At 33.9% G+C, this 17,624-nt stretch overlaps 1 protein-coding gene across 6 annotated transcripts; it reads right to left on the reverse strand.

The window, feature by feature from the left end:
- Positions 1 to 468: 468 nt before the first annotated feature.
- LOC107891245 (kinesin-like protein KIN-7K, chloroplastic) lies at positions 469 to 14,194 on the reverse strand. Of its 6 annotated transcripts, none has more exons than XM_016815973.2 (24): positions 13,937 to 14,194; positions 13,179 to 13,457; positions 12,991 to 13,088; positions 12,298 to 12,387; positions 11,396 to 11,448; positions 10,432 to 10,497; positions 10,298 to 10,351; positions 10,082 to 10,141; positions 9,496 to 9,574; positions 9,095 to 9,162; positions 8,724 to 8,786; positions 8,415 to 8,519; positions 6,796 to 6,900; positions 6,546 to 6,653; positions 6,128 to 6,274; positions 4,343 to 4,525; positions 4,043 to 4,201; positions 3,036 to 3,266; positions 2,649 to 2,789; positions 2,419 to 2,541; positions 2,280 to 2,333; positions 1,926 to 1,973; positions 1,625 to 1,816; positions 469 to 1,277 (listed from the first exon to the last, which is right to left on the reverse strand). In XM_016815973.2, the coding sequence occupies exons 2-24, from the start codon at positions 13,424 to 13,426 to the stop codon at positions 774 to 776; spliced, it is 2,979 nt and encodes a 992-aa protein (XP_016671462.1). In that variant the 5' UTR covers positions 13,427 to 13,457; positions 13,937 to 14,194; the 3' UTR covers positions 469 to 773. The 6 variants fall into 6 exon arrangements, with proteins under 6 accessions (XP_016671462.1, XP_040956668.1, XP_016671461.1 ...); XM_041100734.1 differs by having other exon boundaries at positions 13,179 to 13,454; positions 13,846 to 14,045; XM_016815972.2 differs by having other exon boundaries at positions 13,846 to 14,045.
- Positions 14,195 to 17,624: the final 3,430 nt, after the last annotated feature.

The following is a 17,624-nucleotide window of genomic DNA, read 5'->3' on the forward strand; positions in this document are numbered from 1 at the left end:
GCTTTGATTTTCATTATAAAAATAACTATACTATTGTCTGACACAATATGCTTACAGTTAATTCAATCTTAAAATTTGCAAACTTTAATATACACCAACCAAAAGTTCTAAAAACGGATGTAATTCCGCAAAAGTTGCAATGAAGCTTAATTTAAAAAATAAGGGTTAATTATAAGATAATTTTAATCGAAGGTCGGGGGTGTTTTTCATTTGTTCATTTTGGGAATGTTTTTCATTTCGTTTTCTTTTTCTTTTTTTCTTTAACAGTTAGATGGTTTCCACATACAAAGAGTTATTAAAGGAATCAAATGAGGAAGCACTTACTTGTAATCCATTCAAAGCCTAATTATGGTGTTAAATCAGAAACATGAATATATATATACACACACATGCATATATGGTTCACTGCAACCATATCAATCTAAAGCATAAGACATTTACAGCGAAACAGATATGAAAATTAACTGATGAAAAGCAAAACTACACATTTGAGAGCTGCACTGCTTCAAAACTCATATGTACAAAAACTGAAGCTTTTCATATACAATGCCCCAATGGATAAGAGAACCCAAAAGATGCAACAAATTTGATGAATAAGAAAAAACTCCTATGGAATGTACAATGGCCCCTCTACATGCAATGCACAACATTCTCAGGACACTACTCTCTGAAACCAAATACTAAATCAAAGCCGAAGCCGAATTATTGTTTGTGAATAAACTGTGCCCTGAACTGAACCAGTCGTTCCCTTTAGTTGATTCGGAAACTACAGTTTAAGTATCAACTCCATTGGATTTTTTTAATTTGGCAACGAGAACCCACATATTTGCAAGTTCATTTTCTAGATAAGCTTCTCTTTGCTTTGATTCTTCAACCTTTCTTTGTAGCTCAGCTTCACGTTGATCCTTCTCTAGAAGAGCAGCTTCATACGAAAGCTCTCTCTCTTTGCTCATCGCCAGTTGTCTCTTTAAATAAGAGGATGATCCAACTTGGTCATGTTGTTTGGTCAGACTCTCTCTTCGACCATTCCGTAGTGTACTTGTTCGACGTTGTGTAGGAGTATTCTTTGCTGCAGCAAGTTCTAACATTAGTCTCTCGTTATGATTCATTAGTTTAGCAACTTCTTCTGACAATTCCTTAAGCTCCACAGCAGCGGCTGAGGCTAGCCCCTTGGCATATGAACTCTCCTCTGCCAGTTTATGGTTCTGCAACTCTAGCTGGTCTTTTGACTCAGTTAGTCCCACAACTTTGTGCTTCAGTTCCTCAATCTCGGTCACCTGATTGAGCAAAACAAGGAAATTAGCTTACACCATTTACTGCAATGAAAGTGAAATCAGTAAAAAGCGAACCCAGAATAAAACTGATGCTACGCTAATCATAAATGCTAATGTCGCTGTGATGTATAATCTGGGAATAGAAACATAAAGACTGCATATAGCATCCTTGTATGCTTGCCGAGACACAGAGAAACAAGATGTAGACATATTCAATCATCAAAAAGAGCAGAGCATGGGGACAAGTGCAAATGACTGAATTGTGTGCGTTTGCATGACTTGGCCTTAATAAGATAGCAACACTCGAGTAAGGTACCATATCAGCACCACATCTGAGCATTTAAAAGCACCTGTGTTTTTATAAGCAAATCTCTACTAATCTCTTTTGGTGCCACAACTTCTTTGTCCATCTGCAGGCCATTCATTTTAGCGAATTGTTGGGAATAGGAGGCTTTAGAACGGACATTTGGTGATTCTAGTGCATCAGATAGCTGCTGCTTTAAGGATGCAACTGTTTCTTGCAATCCTCCACATTCACAAATCTGGTAAAAATGTGAAGTTAGAATGGAACCCCAGAAAGAGATGTTACTTGCAAGGCATGAGTGTGGGACAATTATTACTTAAAACCATAGGTTGAGTAGGTATATCTACCTTCCGGTTAAGCTGTTCTTGAATTATCCGATTGTCCGCAGCTTTAACCTGGAAACAGAATTAATAATAGACTCATAAGAGAAATCCAGACAAAGCAAAGGGACAAAGGGAAAAAGGTTGAGGAATGTTATAAAGAATTCTTTGCTGCCTCCAACTCCTGTAGTTCAACTTGGTCACTGAAGCAGGTTCTATAGATTCCTATACTATAAAATGCAGGAACTTGTGAGCTGAGTCCACAGTTAGGTTACTAGAACATTATATAACCAAATTTAACGTGATTAACTCAACTGCCCTTACTATACAATGCAGAGACTCATGCAAAGCATTTGAAACATATATGGAAGCATACATTACCTCAAGTTCAAAGGATTTCTCATTTAATTGCGCCACCAATTCAGCAACATTAAACTGTAGCATTTATAAAACAGAGTAAAGATGGAGTTGCAGGATGCGGCAAATGGCCTATGGAACCAACAACAAAAGCTAAACTTACTTGTGATATTTCTGATTTCTCCATATTGCTTGAAACCATGATGGAATCAGCAATTTGCTTTTCTAGCAAAGCAATTCGTTCATTCTTTCCCCTGATTTCATCACTTATCCTTTTCATCTTGTCCTAGAAAAAATTAAAATAATAAAAATAATAAGGAAGAAGAAAGAAAGAACCAATATCCAGGGAGACTATAAAGCAAATAACACAGAAAGCATGATGCCAGTATTTACATGAATCTGTTCATTCAGGGGGTTTCTTGCAGCCTCCTCAGACAATCGTTTTAAAGTGCTTGAATGAAGTGCTACCTCTCCACACAAAATCTTCTGCTGTTCCCTTAGTAGATCTATCTGATCGATTGCTTTTACGCTTGTCTGAAATAAACAAGGCATCAAATATACTTGCTGAACCATGCATGATACCAAAAAAAGGGGAGATAACTGAGGTCAGAACAAATTCTAAATACAACAGTGGTTAAAAAACATTCTGCAACAGTAAGGGTATGCTGTAAATTTGAAACGTTTAATTAAGTCAGAGCAGGAAAGAGATTAATCCAAGACTAACATGTGCAATAGAAAAAGAAATAAAAACAGTTGTGGAAACAAAATATATTTGCATACCAAAGGTGTCTCTTGTCCAAGGTAATCGTTCTCTGGAACTTCTCTATGCCGTCTAGCATCTGAGAGAAGATCCTTGCATGGAGAACTTTCTGTAAACAAGGATTGGGAAAGCCTAGATTCCACATTGAATTTTTTACTTCCTGATTTAGGGGTTGAAGGGGTACTATTAGATTTATTTCCACTTGACTTATCACTGGCACTCATCATTGACTCCATACCACTATCACGTTTCTGCAGAGGAAACATAAATTAATATGAGCTATTGAGGAAAGAGATCTACATCTATACATGCTTCATAAGAAACTATTCATGTAACTGAAACCAACTAGTAGGTGTTAATGCTTGCATGATGTTATTTAGTTTGCATGAACTATTTATCTTTAGCCCTTTATACCGAGCATCACTTGTGAAATTTTAAAAATAATAATAAGAAAAGAGCATTTGCTTCAAGCATCTAGACTAAGTTTTATTCTATCCATTTTCTAGTTAAGGTTTTTACCAATTTTTACATTTTTACCACAATTAAAGGATATATTGGTGTAGCAAAGTTCAGCAATAGAGAAGTGCAAAGCCACTGACCTTATAAGGCAAAAATAAATTATTAAACAAATAAACCTAAATGAGGAAAAAGAATATTAAAGCCAAAAAAATGCAGCTAAGGCTTCTTTATAATCTTAATAAGCATATCAATAGAAATCATGAACTCTTGTTTAAAATGTTGACTATTGCAGTTTAATGCAGATCTCCCATGATAATAGATGGGAAACCACTGCCAACACTTGAAATTAATGAAACAAATGGCAACTTTTATCATTAGAGAAGTAAGACACCAAATAATTTTGTTTTGGTGTGTGCTGAGTTGCTGAAATGAATGTAAGATCAGATGGTGAGAAAATTTTCATCACTAATCTATCCTAGCAACTTTATCAAGAACCCCAAAGCTCATATTTAGAATATAAAACAATAAACATAAACATTAGGAGAACAGAGTACTAAAACAAACATACTCGGTGCTTAAGCCAGTTTAGCAAGCCATTCTTTCGGGCCTTTTTCTCCTCTTTCAATGTATCACATCCAGTTTCAGCATTCCCTTCAAGGGAAACATACAATTCAACATTCTCACCATCCAGAGTCATGTCCCGCCTTCTATGAGGTAGGTATGCAAGCTGTGCATTAGATATACGCAAGTATAATTAGATATAATCAGATTAAGTCAAAGTGGAAGACTTAGTGTGTAAAATAACTCCCATCCATCAAGAAAAACATGAAGAATGAACATAGAAAGTAAATGAGATCAACAATCATACCTCTTCTTCTCCAAATGAATGTCTCCTCCTTGGCCCAGGGCGTTGCGGTAACCTTGATGATTGTGAAGCATTTGTGGAGACAAGAATCAATTTTGTCAATCGCTGTATTCTGCTCAATAAAGCTGCTTTCGCTTCTTCTTCCTGCTCCAACCTTGATTGCAGCTTGACTTGACCATCTTCTAGCTTTACAGATCATAACAAATGAATTGTCAAAGTCAAGATGTGATTCATCTTTCTTTTCCCCTTTGGGATAAAATTAGCAGCTATGATTCAAGAACTATTTTACATCAAATAAATTAACCTGACACCATGTGATTAAAATGAGACATGAAAATGATACATAAAAAACGTATGTTACTTTATTTAAAAGGGAAATGGAAAGGAGAAGTAAAAGAAACATTTTAATAGGACACAAATTCAAGGTTCTTGTTCTTAGGTTCACACCTTACGCCAGCAATATGCCAAGCACACTATTATCATATGTTTTTGAGTAGAAATCTAATGTAAATGAATCCAATTTAACGTGACAGGAGCCCATGAGATAACATCAATCTGGATTTTTTAAGAAATAAATATCTTGAAGTTGTCTTTCCCCTATGACTGCACATCAGTATTCAATCTCAACTAAGCATCTTGTGTGCAGTGCCAAAAGACTGGCAGGATAGGAAGGTCGGCAATTAAAAAGAAAATGGTTTTTCCCCATATTAAGGAAGTCATTATTTTCTCATTCTACCAAAAGCACCTATAATTGGTACTTTATTCTCCCCAAGCCTGTATTCTATGGTCATCAAAAGATTCAAAGACTAGGAAGATTGCATTAGTAGAAATCCACAGATTGGCAACCTACAAAGAAGTTCAAAATGTTTAGCAACAACAAAAAAGTCATTTTATTGAAATCATGGAAAAGCCTGCTGAACAAAAACCATGCTGTAGAAGAAAAACCTTCTTTAATTTACTTTGCCAACACCTGCTATTAGTTTGCAAAGAAAATCAGGTAAGCAGGGTCAGTACTTAGTGTATGGTAACCAGATCTATAATAAGCTTACAAGCCTCTCTAGAAAATACTTGAAGGCTCTGCATGGTATGATGGACAGAAAGGAGCGAGGACAGAAAATTTGTTAATCTAATGGTTAAGCTATAAAGTAGGAAAGTGGTATGGATCTTAACAAATTTTCCATCCTCACTCCTTTCAGTCCTTCATACAAGCAAAGCCAAAAAGTGGGGTTCCAGCTAATGGGTCAAACATATTACTTTTTGCATCCTTGGAACTGCTTAAAAGGATCAAATAACGTAGCAAAGTCAAAATGACTGATTATTATGCAAAAGATTACTCAAAACACACAAAATGACTGATTATTATGCAAAAGATTACTCAAAACACATAAAGCTATACTAACCAAATGGGTGATTATGTGCTAGGAACAATAATGATCAATGGCTGACAAGTCTTGGATGATATTTGATCAGACAGAATAATCCATAATACAGCAATGAGTAGGTGAGGAGGACAACCAATATTAGACAAAACATAACTTCACAATCAACATGCCCCACAAATAAATATTCACTGCTGGTTAAGAAAGAAGACACACTGCTAAGATATGTCAAAACTTTAACCACAACTACTACAAGGAGTCAGCGTTTTGTACTACTGCCCATCTCTCTACAATCTCAAATCACATAGTTACATAAAAAAACAAAATTTACCCCTGGAGTAGATTTATAGTTAGACCAAAATACAATACATTAAAATTTCAGCTATTGTAGTCAAAACAGAACAAATACCTTCTGCTTTAGGAGTATAATATCATCTTCTCCAATATCATGTAGTTGAGGAATGGTTAGAATACCCCGCTTCAATTGTTCTAGCTCTTCCTTCAAAGCACGTATCTCATTTTGGTACTTTTTGATCAGTGATTTCTCATCAATAATCTGCATTTTTGACAAAGTAAATTACAAAAAGAAAATCCTGAATAAGTATATTTGTAAGTGTGTGTGTGTGGTGTGTGGTGTGTGCATCAAGTATAAACACCCATAGTGTACACACAGGCACGCAAAACAATTCATGCACACATATATGTACATATTAAGCACATACAATATGCCAACAACCCTTAAGCCTAGTGGCACAAAGGTTCAATCCCTAGCATAACCCCCTTCAATTATTAAAAAATATATACATACAATAGAAACACATGCATACCTTGTTCTGTTCTGCTTGGATTTCAATGTGTTTAGCACGGTGGGCAAATTTCAATGTATTGTGTGTCTCTTCGCTATTACTTGATGAAGGAGTTACAGTGCAAATGAGCTGAAATTTTGGACAGAAAAGAAACAAAAAAGAACACCAATAAGCAAGTATGACAAATTCATGGAAACAAATGGCATGACATTTCTAATATCTTTTGCTAACGTAGATATGTTTTTCAACAGAGGCATCCAAGTATGCTTACAGATACATGCCCATGACCACTTAATGAAGACTGAAGCAGCCTGGTAAGCTTAGAATCCCTATATGGTATATGAGTGGCTCTCCCATCAGTTAATTTAGAAATAACCTACAAAAAGAAAAGAAAAAAAAAGGTCATATTTTAAGCAATGTTTATCCCATAAGAGAGACATTTACGATAGTGTTGACAAATATATATAGGAACAAAGAGAAAGTACTATTGCTCGACAAAGATCCAGTAAATGACATGTCTATGTCCTCACTTCTAGCACACAGTAAATTTCAGCTGTTATAAGAACAAAGCATGTGCTCTAAAATATCATGAGCGATTAACATACCAGAAAATGTTAAAGAATACATCTCAGAACCACCCATGTCCAATTAAAAACTCAAAAATGTATGACAATAAAAAATTTTAGCTCAGTCATGTAGCGTCTTATATTCGTATGTCTACTGGTCTAAGTACCATAAAAAAACACAGAACACAGGAAAGGTACTTGACACAGAAGCATGAGTTTCCATGAGGAGTTTGAAAATTGTGCTTCTTACAAACTTGTCTTAACAATTTAAGAAACCAACATCTCAGCAAGCATATTTTGGAAGAAGAAATTTAAAATCATACCATACATTATACTAGTTTCAGTCAACATCTACACTAGTAACATAAGAAAAACACTTTTGGTGTATCCCTTTAAAATTTAACAATATTTTGAGCAAGAAAAAGATAACACGCATGACAAAAAATATTAAATAGGAAGTTTGTTTGATGTTATCCTGCTTTGTAATTGCATATATTCTCTCCAAATGCTTTGTTAAAGTTACCATATAGTTAAATAACCTAACTGTATACACAGACAGTCAGAGGCGAATCTAGTGAGTTTATCCATGATGAGTTTGAAAATTGTGCTTCTTACAAACTTGTTTTAACAATTTAAGAAACCAACATCTCAGCAAGCATATTTTGGAAAAAGAAATTTAAAATCATACCATACATTATACTAGTTTCAATCAACAGCTACACTAGTAACATAAGAAAAACACTTTTGGTGTATCCCTTTAAAATTTAACAATATTTTGAGCAGGAAAAAGATAACACGCATGACAGATAATATTAAATAGGAAGTTTGTTTGATGTTATCCTGCTTTGTAATTGCATATATTCTCTCCAAATGCTTTGTTAAAGTTACCATATAGTTAAATAACCTAACTGTATTCACAGACAGTCAGAGGCGAATCTAGGGGGCAGGCAGGGGCCTTGAGCCCCTCCCCCCCTCAAATGGAAAAATCGTAATTCAGCCCCTCTCATAAATGATTAAATTATAAGTTAATATGTGGTTAAATTGCACTTTGCCCCCCCTCAAAAATGAAAAAAAATTCTGTTTAGTCCCTTCAATAATGATAAAATTAAATTTTGATCCCTTAAAAATTTATAATTCAATTCCGTGCCCCCCCCCCAAAAAAAAAATTTTATGGATTAGCCCCTGCAGACAGTGATCTCGCACACGCCAGAAATGATGAACTACATATGATCCAACTATTGAGTTAGAGATTAAAGAGAAAACTGAATGAATAAACAATTCAATTTCCACTATGACCAGAAAAGAACAATAAATTAGGGCTCACAGTTCCTAGAGTTAGCAAGCTTTTGTTGATATAAGACCCTTCTTTTCTCCTAATGCCTGTTGTTTCAACCTTCGAGCTCTCAGAACCTGCCAGATCGATGAGATTCTGCATGTATGCATAAAAGAAGGAAAAAGTAAAATGTTTTGATCAACAGTGTGATAAGTCAACACTAAAATCTTTAGCTCCTTCCAAAATAGAAAATAGGATAAAAATATCTAAATAAAATAAAAAACAAGACAAAACCGGAAATAGAAAGAAGTAACAAGAAATAACTGAAATTGGTCCCAGAACTAAGGCTGTACAAATTACCAGCTGTGATAGATTTACTGCTTCACCTTCACTATTTTCACCATACGGGCTGCTCTCTATTGTCTGTAGACAAGGTAGTCATAGGAAATATAATCAGTCGTGGCAGTGAATTTGTGAACATGTCAATGATCATCAAGTACTCACATACACCATCCAAAATCAGAACAATAGCAAATATGATTAACATCATATAACACATATCCACACTTCAAAATAGGTGTTAACATTATTTCTCACAAATTCTTAGATGAAAAGATTGCAATTAATACCACTTAAAACAGTATCTGAAAATCTTTTTTCACTTAAAAGTGTTAAAACAAGAAAACGGGGAACAAGGAACTTCTAAAGGACGCAGAGTAATGGTGAAATACCAACGTAAAAATTGTATGGCTCCTGCTGCTGAGTAGATTGAAATTTGTTGATCCAACATGTCTGTGCTCTGTTTAAAAAGAACGAAATCTAATCACATAGCTTGAAAAAAGTTCCATTACAGCTAGCAGAAGGAAAGGCACTGGCCCAAATAACAAACATTAACAAGAGGTGCAATGAAGAGGACAGCCACAGACGTATACATATCTACATCAACAAATGATGTGCATAAGCCCCCTATTTTCTGTGCCAGGAAACTATTTAGTCATTTATCCAGCTCAAAAATTCATAGATAAGATTAGTTTTGATAAGGCATATCATCTGAAGCTAGGGTTCAAAAGGCTCTAAACAGTCTTCAGTTCTATTTGATCTGGATATAGCAAAACATGCCAGCATGCTTTACCTTCTCCAGCTGCTATAAGTGAGAGGGCGTGGGCGGGGGATAGTACAACTTCTTCCTTTATTCCTTCAACAAAGGTTCCCTAAAGCCATAAACCAAGCAATAGATAAATAATACACTTTCAAACATGCAAAAAAACACTAGGCATGCCCATATTAACAGCAAAATTGCATACAACAATAACAATCTATTCATAAGAGGAATATATTATATTATGAGAAAATACCAAAAATATCCAAGATAAAAGAAATGGAAACTCATGCAGAATTTAAGACAACGCAAAAACAGCAAACTCCTTAATGCACAAATGGCAAGAAGCCACTAGGCAACTTTATAGATGTGTACTTGCTACATTATCATTCTGAAACATTATGATACTAAGCTGAAATTATACGGTCATAAACTATAGTTGGCCTCATTTGGATGTTGAAACATTATCATGCCAAAAGCTCAGCATGAATCTCCAATTAACATAATTTCCACATTCACTGAAGTCAATCTAAGTAGATATTGAAGCGTTATAAGGTAAAGAATGACATAGAAACCATATCAACAACTGAACAAGGATATCATAACCAATAAAAGGTACCTGAGCATCTTCTCTAATTCTCAAATTTTGTCCTGCTGGATTTAATAAGTCATTAACAACCTGAAAAGATAAAAACCTTGAGAATAGTGATGTTGCATAAAAGCCAATGCAGATTTGAAGATAGTTTACCTAAGTTGTCAAGGGAAAAGGAAGTCTGTCAAGACAGAGGAAAGAATATCAGGCTAATAGCTAAGGAAAAAAGTGGAAGAAATTCACCTCATTATAGATCTCCAGGTATGAAACACGAAGAAGAAACTCCCGGTTTGGTGTCTACAGCATAAGTGGCCCATTAGCATCCATAAAAAGGAACAAGAAATAGAAGTTAAATAAGTCAACATCTCATACGGTACCTCCTGAATAATACTAAAAGCATCCTTCACTGCTAATGGTATAATTCCAGGTGACCTCTGATCACCCTGCCATTTCAGCAATCAGATGAAATTAAGCATGTTACTTGTATTCTAAATTAGAAATGCATGGTTTGCCCTTTCCTTACAGTGAATACTTCATAAGGAAACATGAGGATTTGTCAAAGAAATTCCATAGCTGCAGAAATATTTGATAGATATGATGATGCAGGATAGTAAATCATACCCTTAATATGACATAATCATTATCCTTGAATACATCAAGGTTAATATAAAATGTTTCCAATTGATAGTTCTCAATTAATCATGGTTACCACTTCTCTGAAAATATAATTTGCAAAGGTAGAAATAAGTAGCTAAGCTCAACTGTTGAAACAAATCAAATTTATGAGATACTAACGGACAAAGAACAGGAATTGCTGCTTTAGTTACAGATAGTTGTAAGCATGTCACAGAGGAAGATAAACAAAATAGATTTTACTTAAGGGAGAGCAGTTTCAACACTTGATCACTAACTTATAAGGTTATATAAAAAAGTCCACAACCCTTCAGAATGAACCATGTAATAGACTTCTCAGAAAACAGAATTTGCAAAAATAGAAACAAAAGGTAGCTAGGCTCTAGTGTGGAAGCAATGACGCTAGTAGAAGAGCAAGATATTGTTGCTTTAATTCAAAAAATTGCTGCAATGACCCCTTCTTGCTCCTATATCCAAAAGCAACTAATTATTACCCAATTCTCTACTACAAGGTTAGAGTAATTAATAAATCAATTCTTCATTGACATGTAATAACAAAAACAGCCGAAGATTTGGTCAGAAGAATCCAAATGAAAAACCAACATAAAATCAAATTATAATTATGAAATTAAAATAGGATAGACCATCCAGGAATCCACAATAACCAGACAAGATAAGGAAATGATGTAGAAAATTATTTAGTCTTACATGCATCGTGTGAGTCTTCCCACTGCTTGTCATGCCATAAGCAAAAATGGTGCCTGCGCACAGAATTTAACACCATAGCAGTAAGCTATACAAACAGAAATGCTTCAAAAAAAATACAAATTAAAGGCCATAACTTTGGTTTCAATCCATCAGCTTCTAACACAACCCTGTGGGTACCTCCATTTGGAGAAGGCAAGGTGGCTTCTAACTTGAAATAGTAGTTGCCAAGGAAGCTCACAATACCAGATACCTTGGCAAAAAATCTATTGGTACCAGAAATATCAAACTGAGATTTCCAAAGTTAAACTATAGAGTGATTACAGGGTGCAGTGCTGAAATAGGGCGAAATAACAACTAGGCCTCAATCCAGTGCTCTGAACATGATAAAACAGTAGTCACCAGCAAATGACATGCACCAGCACTCTGAAAACCTTACACTCTAAAAGCCTAAACAAATCAACTTATATGCCTAAGTCGCCAGAATCATTCTTGCTTGGTAGGAAGCCTTGCAAATACCTCACATCTTGTTAAGTTTCTGAATCTGAAAGAGTCACCAAAAAGGCAGGTCCAAAGCCAGCAACAGCCTTGCCTAGTCTAATTTCTCATGGATAAGTACATGCAAGCAATTTGTAACATTCATATGCTATCAGCCAATGTTGCATGAAAATAGCAAAACTAGTAAATTTCAAAGCCTTAACATTAGCTTAACATGTGGTTATCAACTAGATTAACTTTTTTGGGGCCCGTTGATTACTCAAAAATGATGAATTCCCTTTCCTATCTAGAAAAGCAAAGAATCATCAAGAAAATAAGGACACTGTACTCCATCAGATATAAATTCAAGCAATTGGTGCATGATTAAGAGGCTATGTTTGCTAAGAAGAGGTATCTTTACAAAATACCGTTGATGCCTTCCATGGCCCCACTGACAACATGCTGAGCAGAAACATCATAGACCTGGCGTGTTGTAGTTGTAGGGGCAAACACTCGATCTAGGAACACATAAATTAAGTGAGATGTAGAATGATTTAAAAGAAAAAAATTGACCAAAAGAAGAAAAAGGTCACTAGATATTATGTATACTTTATGTCAATAAGTCAGATGCCTAAGATAAAAATGACAGAAAAAGTAATTTTTTCTTAAATTTATATACAACTCAAACAGCACATACTTCACAAACTTCATACAGCAACACAGCGCTATTTCACACATACGCATAAACCTTAGCTGAAACATGTTTCAATACGTAATATAAAAAATGAAACAAAAACGTGTCCAAGTAAAGAATATCAAGTTCACATGTAAATCATCGAGGGAATTGACATTAAGGAAATAAGGGTTAAAGAATAAAACGGTTTTAGGGGTTACAAGTAACCTAAAAACCTATACCAATGTTATAAATATACATATGGTTTAAATTTCTCCAGCTCTTTGGCACTGGAAATTCCCCAACATAATTTTATTAGTTTTCATTAGTCGGTGTTTAGTGGATGTAACTGAGTAAAACCTAAAGGTTTCTTCAATCAAGTGCATCAGGATCATTCAATTTCTTTACAGAAGAAAAAATATTCGGTTAAAGAATCTACAGAACTAACCATATGCATATGCTGTAGTCTGATTATGTTCATTTCTCACAATAGTCTCTCCATCTGCATACCAAGCAATCTCCTCCCCTTGACGAAGTTCTCTAGGGCTACATCCAAAAACGCCAATCAAAGCCGTCATCAAACAGATACATGGAACAGAATACTGAAACAGAGGTGAGGAAAGCAAAGGTAAATGCCTGAGAGGACGGAACCGAACGGTGACAGTGACATTTTCTTTGGATCGGTCGGCATCCGCTTGCAAATTGTCAGAGTAAATATATTGTGGCTTGCTTCGAGCCGATGAAGATGCCGGTGAGCTCTGCCCATCGATATATAATTCTGGGAATTGTTTGGATGACGAAGTTGTGGAAGACGAAGGCGAATTTACAGCTTTTGAGTTGCTTAAACCTGATTTCTTCGGTTTCGACTCTCTTCTCGAGGACATTTTCACCTCACCAAAAAAAAATCACTCTCTTCTACACCCAAGGAAAAAAAATCAATGAGGAAAGTAACTCGAAAGTGGAAAACATAAAATTCATGGTTTTTTTTAAGTAGAAAGTAGTTGCCGAAATAGCTATATTGTGACAAAATTGATTTCCAGAAATAGAACTTTGAATTGCTTCAAAGTTCTTAAGTTTCAAACATTGCAGTCAATTTTATAGATAACTTACTTTTTATAGTGCGAAAAAAAAATTCAACTTCTTTTACTTTTATATCTTCACTTTTCTCACCAATCAATCACAAAAACATGAGGACTGAAAGGGGGAAAATGAAAGAAAGTAAAGCAAATAAAACCCATTTTTGTTTTTCCCTCAAAACATCACACCTCTTTAATCCAAACAAAATGACTAAAAGAAAGCTCACCTTGGCAGTATCAGAGAAACATTGTGGATAATAAAAGAAGAGAGTTTTTATAGATCAAAAAGTTGAAAAAAAAATGAACTTTTTTGCTTGCCTTGGAAGCGATGCCTTTCAAAGGCATCAAGGTTGAAGTCCAAGAGCATTTTTCAGTCTTTTTCTCTTTTAACAAAATTTTCAGTCTTCCAACCAAACCATTCCGCAGTGCTTCGGATCCCATTCGACACGTTGAATTAAAAGTTGATCCATTTGTTACATTTACACGTCTAGAGATGGAAATAGGCGCGATACCAAAGTAATCCATCTCACTCCACTTTCGGTAAATGAGTAGGTTCATCTTGAGGAATAACATTTTTCCACTAAAATTTGATTCCATTGGAAAATTTTGATAAAAATTTTAAATTTTAAATTAAATATTTTGAGTTATTCAGATTAACTCAAATAAAAAAATTAAATTTTTTTTGTTTAACTTGAATATGAGTTACACAATTTAAGTTATCCAAAAATTTAAATAAATAAAATAAAATTATATCGTTTTGATAAATATTTACCATTAAATTAAAAGGAAAAACTATTATATTATTTATCTAGTTAAATAATATTGTATTTCATCACTAACTAAATCATCGATGCATATAAATGCAACATTGAGTATAAATAATAGAATTCGTTGACTTGACTTGACTCGAAATTTTTTTACTCGATTCGAGAAAATTTCAAATGGAGTTCAGTTACTAAAATAGGATTCATCAACTCAATTAACTCAAACATTTTTTACTTGATTCGACTCAACTCAATCGAATGCTATCCCTAATACTATGAGTTAGAATATATCTTTCTTTTTTACTCAAAAAAATTAAATTAGTTTCTATATATTAGATCAGAGAATAAATTGATATTTGTTAAAAATTTAATCTATTTTTATTATTAAAATTTTCCATTATTAGTATTAAAAACTTGTCCTTGTACAATAACATGACGTACATGTGGCACACCACATGTTATTGTTTGGTTATTGTTTCAAGCAGGACACTTTTTAATAGTATAAATAGATGAAAATTTTAATAAAAATGATTGATTTGCTCTTTAATCTAATGCACAGATTTAATGTATATGGACTAATTTACCCATTTTTTAGTAAAGGAGGCAAAATGAAATTTGACTCTTAGTATAAAGGCTTTTATGATACTTTACCCTTCTTACATCGATGATGACAATACCTCACATGTAAATGGAGGTTGTGTAGGTGGTACATTACACTTTAATATGATTTGTGGTGTATAGTCATGCATTGATCATAATGGTCAAAAAAAATTATCGATCTTCTTTAAAATGCTCGTGGTTTAGGTATTGGCTAAAATGTTGGTAATCCCAAGACTAAACCAATGGGCCTAAATCATCCCATCACTCATTGCTTTAGTATACATAGCCTCTTCAACTTCTTTTTGAATCATTTATTCATGCATACCTACAAACTAAAAGTAAATATAGTAGTTGATAATGCCCTTCGCTTGTAAATATTCTTCATCTTTCTTTTCCTTTGCAAACATCCATTTGATTAAGAATCAATTCCCTTGCATTGATCCTTTTGTCGAGCAAAATATAATACAAAAGAACAACCCTAGCTCAAGTAGCTTTTATCAGATGCAGAGAAGGTTTTAATCTAACAAAGAGAAAATACATTCACATCTTAGCCAATGCAATCATGCTCGATTGTTTAAAAGATAGTGGTTTACCTTAATCCAAGGTAGTCCTTCTCTCTCTACCCTCTATAAAATAGTCAATTATTGCTTCATAATCAATAGTTTCCTCGTCTATTTAACTATAGTCTATCACTTACCAAGTTAGGTGTTCAAAGAAAACCATTTATCAAACTTATTTTGATTATATTACAACATTTCTATGATCTTATTTTGATTTTAGCGTTACGAGAAACAAACTTATTTTGATCAAATGATAATTGACCATCACACTTAATTATCTTTTGTTTCTTTCTTATAATACTCTTCTTTGATGCCATAAGTGATCTTTAAAAAATATTATCAACCAAGCAAATATTTCTCAAAATCAACAATTACCAAGTACACAACAATACTCGTTTCTCAAGAAAAAGAAATGCAAGAATATTACCAATGGAGCAAATAGCCATAATATTCTTTCACCAACAAGGGTAATTCTGATCAAATGATAATCAAGTATTGCACTCAATTGTCATTTGTTTCTTTTTTATAATGCCTTTCTTTGATGCCTTAAGTGAGCATTAATAAATCTCATCAATCAAGTAAATATTTCCCAAAATCAACAATTACAAGTACACAACAATATTCATTTCTTTAAAAAAATGAAGAACCTTACCAATGGAAACAAATACTCATAATCTTCTTGCACCAACAAAGGTAATTTTGATCAAATGGTAATTAAGTATCACACTCAGCCCTCTTTTGTTTCTTTCTTATAAAGCTCTTCTTTGATGCCATAAGTAATAATTAATTAATTGTTAGAGTTGTGTGACCCAAATTCCTGTTCTTTGATGTCATAAAGTGTTTTAACCCTACTGCATTACTTTTATTTGACTTTGATTAGAATAAGGTTTTAAATCTATAAATAGACGTAATCGTCTCTTCTCTTGTATCATTCGAATTCGACATAGTAAATTTTCTTCTCCTCTGCCCGTGATTTTTTCCCGAAAAGGTTTCTACGTAAGTTTTGTGTGTTCTATTTTTCTTTCTTTTTTTACGATATATTACCATTATCAATATTCAATTTCTCACATAAATCTTATCAATCAAGTAAAGTAAATATTTGTAACTGAAAGTTCCTTGAATTTGTCTAACAGTTGCATGTTCATTTGCAACTAAAGTAACACATAGAAAAGTAAAATAAAAAAGACAGATACAGAAGTTAGTTATGCAGTTTGAAAAGCTTTTCTATGTTTGTAGTGCTTTTTCCTCAGAGTAAATCACTATTAATATACAATACAATATGTGATAAGTTCAACTCCTTCACAAAGTTGTAACTTCACTCTAATACATCAACTAAATCACTCTCCTTCAAACAAAGAACATGTTGTATATCTTCCATTGTGGCAATATAGGGGATCCAATTACTTATAATAGGAATATCATCCCCTTGTCTCTTCCTTTTTCCCTTACTAGATATTGCGGATAGACCTATCATGAATATAATGAAAGCACAAAAAAAGGCAAACAAAAGAGATTAAAAGGATAATAAAAAATGAAGCAAAAGCTTACCAAATGATTTCTTTTTTACAAGTTTCTAAAGCAAAGAGAACAAACTTGAGAAAAATAGCACTTAGAGAACAAAAAATACTCAAGAAAGACAAAAGCAAAGTTTCTTATAAATAACCCTAAGTCTCTTATTTATAGATGAGGAAGCAATAAGATAGCAAAACGACAAAAGGGAAAACGGCCTTATGAACAATGTTATGGTTGGCTAATCAAATAGTGCTATATCAAAAGTAGACAATCATTTCCATTAAAGGCGCCATTTTGAAAATTTGAAAATACTACACAATTAATCATTAAACCTCAAAAAAGGTATCCCAAACGATAACAAGTTCTACTTTCTCAAAAGAAATAGCACCCCTTCACTATAAAATCATAGTCTCAGAGAAGCTCACTTTATAAACTTCTCCTCGTCAACTTAGGAGCAACTACTATACCTCTACGTCTGGACACCTCCTATGACCTAATCACCCTACGCCATAAATAATATAAATGTGGAAGGGGCATCGTCATGATGCCATCAAGGACAAACATCACATT

This window comes from Gossypium hirsutum, chromosome D09, assembly GCF_007990345.1.
Source record: "Gossypium hirsutum isolate 1008001.06 chromosome D09, Gossypium_hirsutum_v2.1, whole genome shotgun sequence".
NCBI lineage: Eukaryota > Viridiplantae > Streptophyta > Magnoliopsida > Malvales > Malvaceae > Gossypium > Gossypium hirsutum.

Excerpts from the sequence above, each read along its gene's own strand:
- LOC107891245 (XM_016815973.2), bottom strand. The coding sequence starts at position 13,426 with ATGTCCTCGAGAAGAGAGTCGAAACCGAAGAAATCAGGTTTAAGCAAC. Across the intron at positions 10,352-10,431 it reads CTTTTAGTATTATTCAGGAG|ACACCAAACCGGGAGTTTCT; the intron begins GTACCGTATGAG and ends CTTATGCTGTAG. Across the intron at positions 9,575-10,081 it reads GAATTAGAGAAGATGCTCAG|GGAACCTTTGTTGAAGGAAT; the intron begins GTACCTTTTATT and ends TTATGGCTTTAG.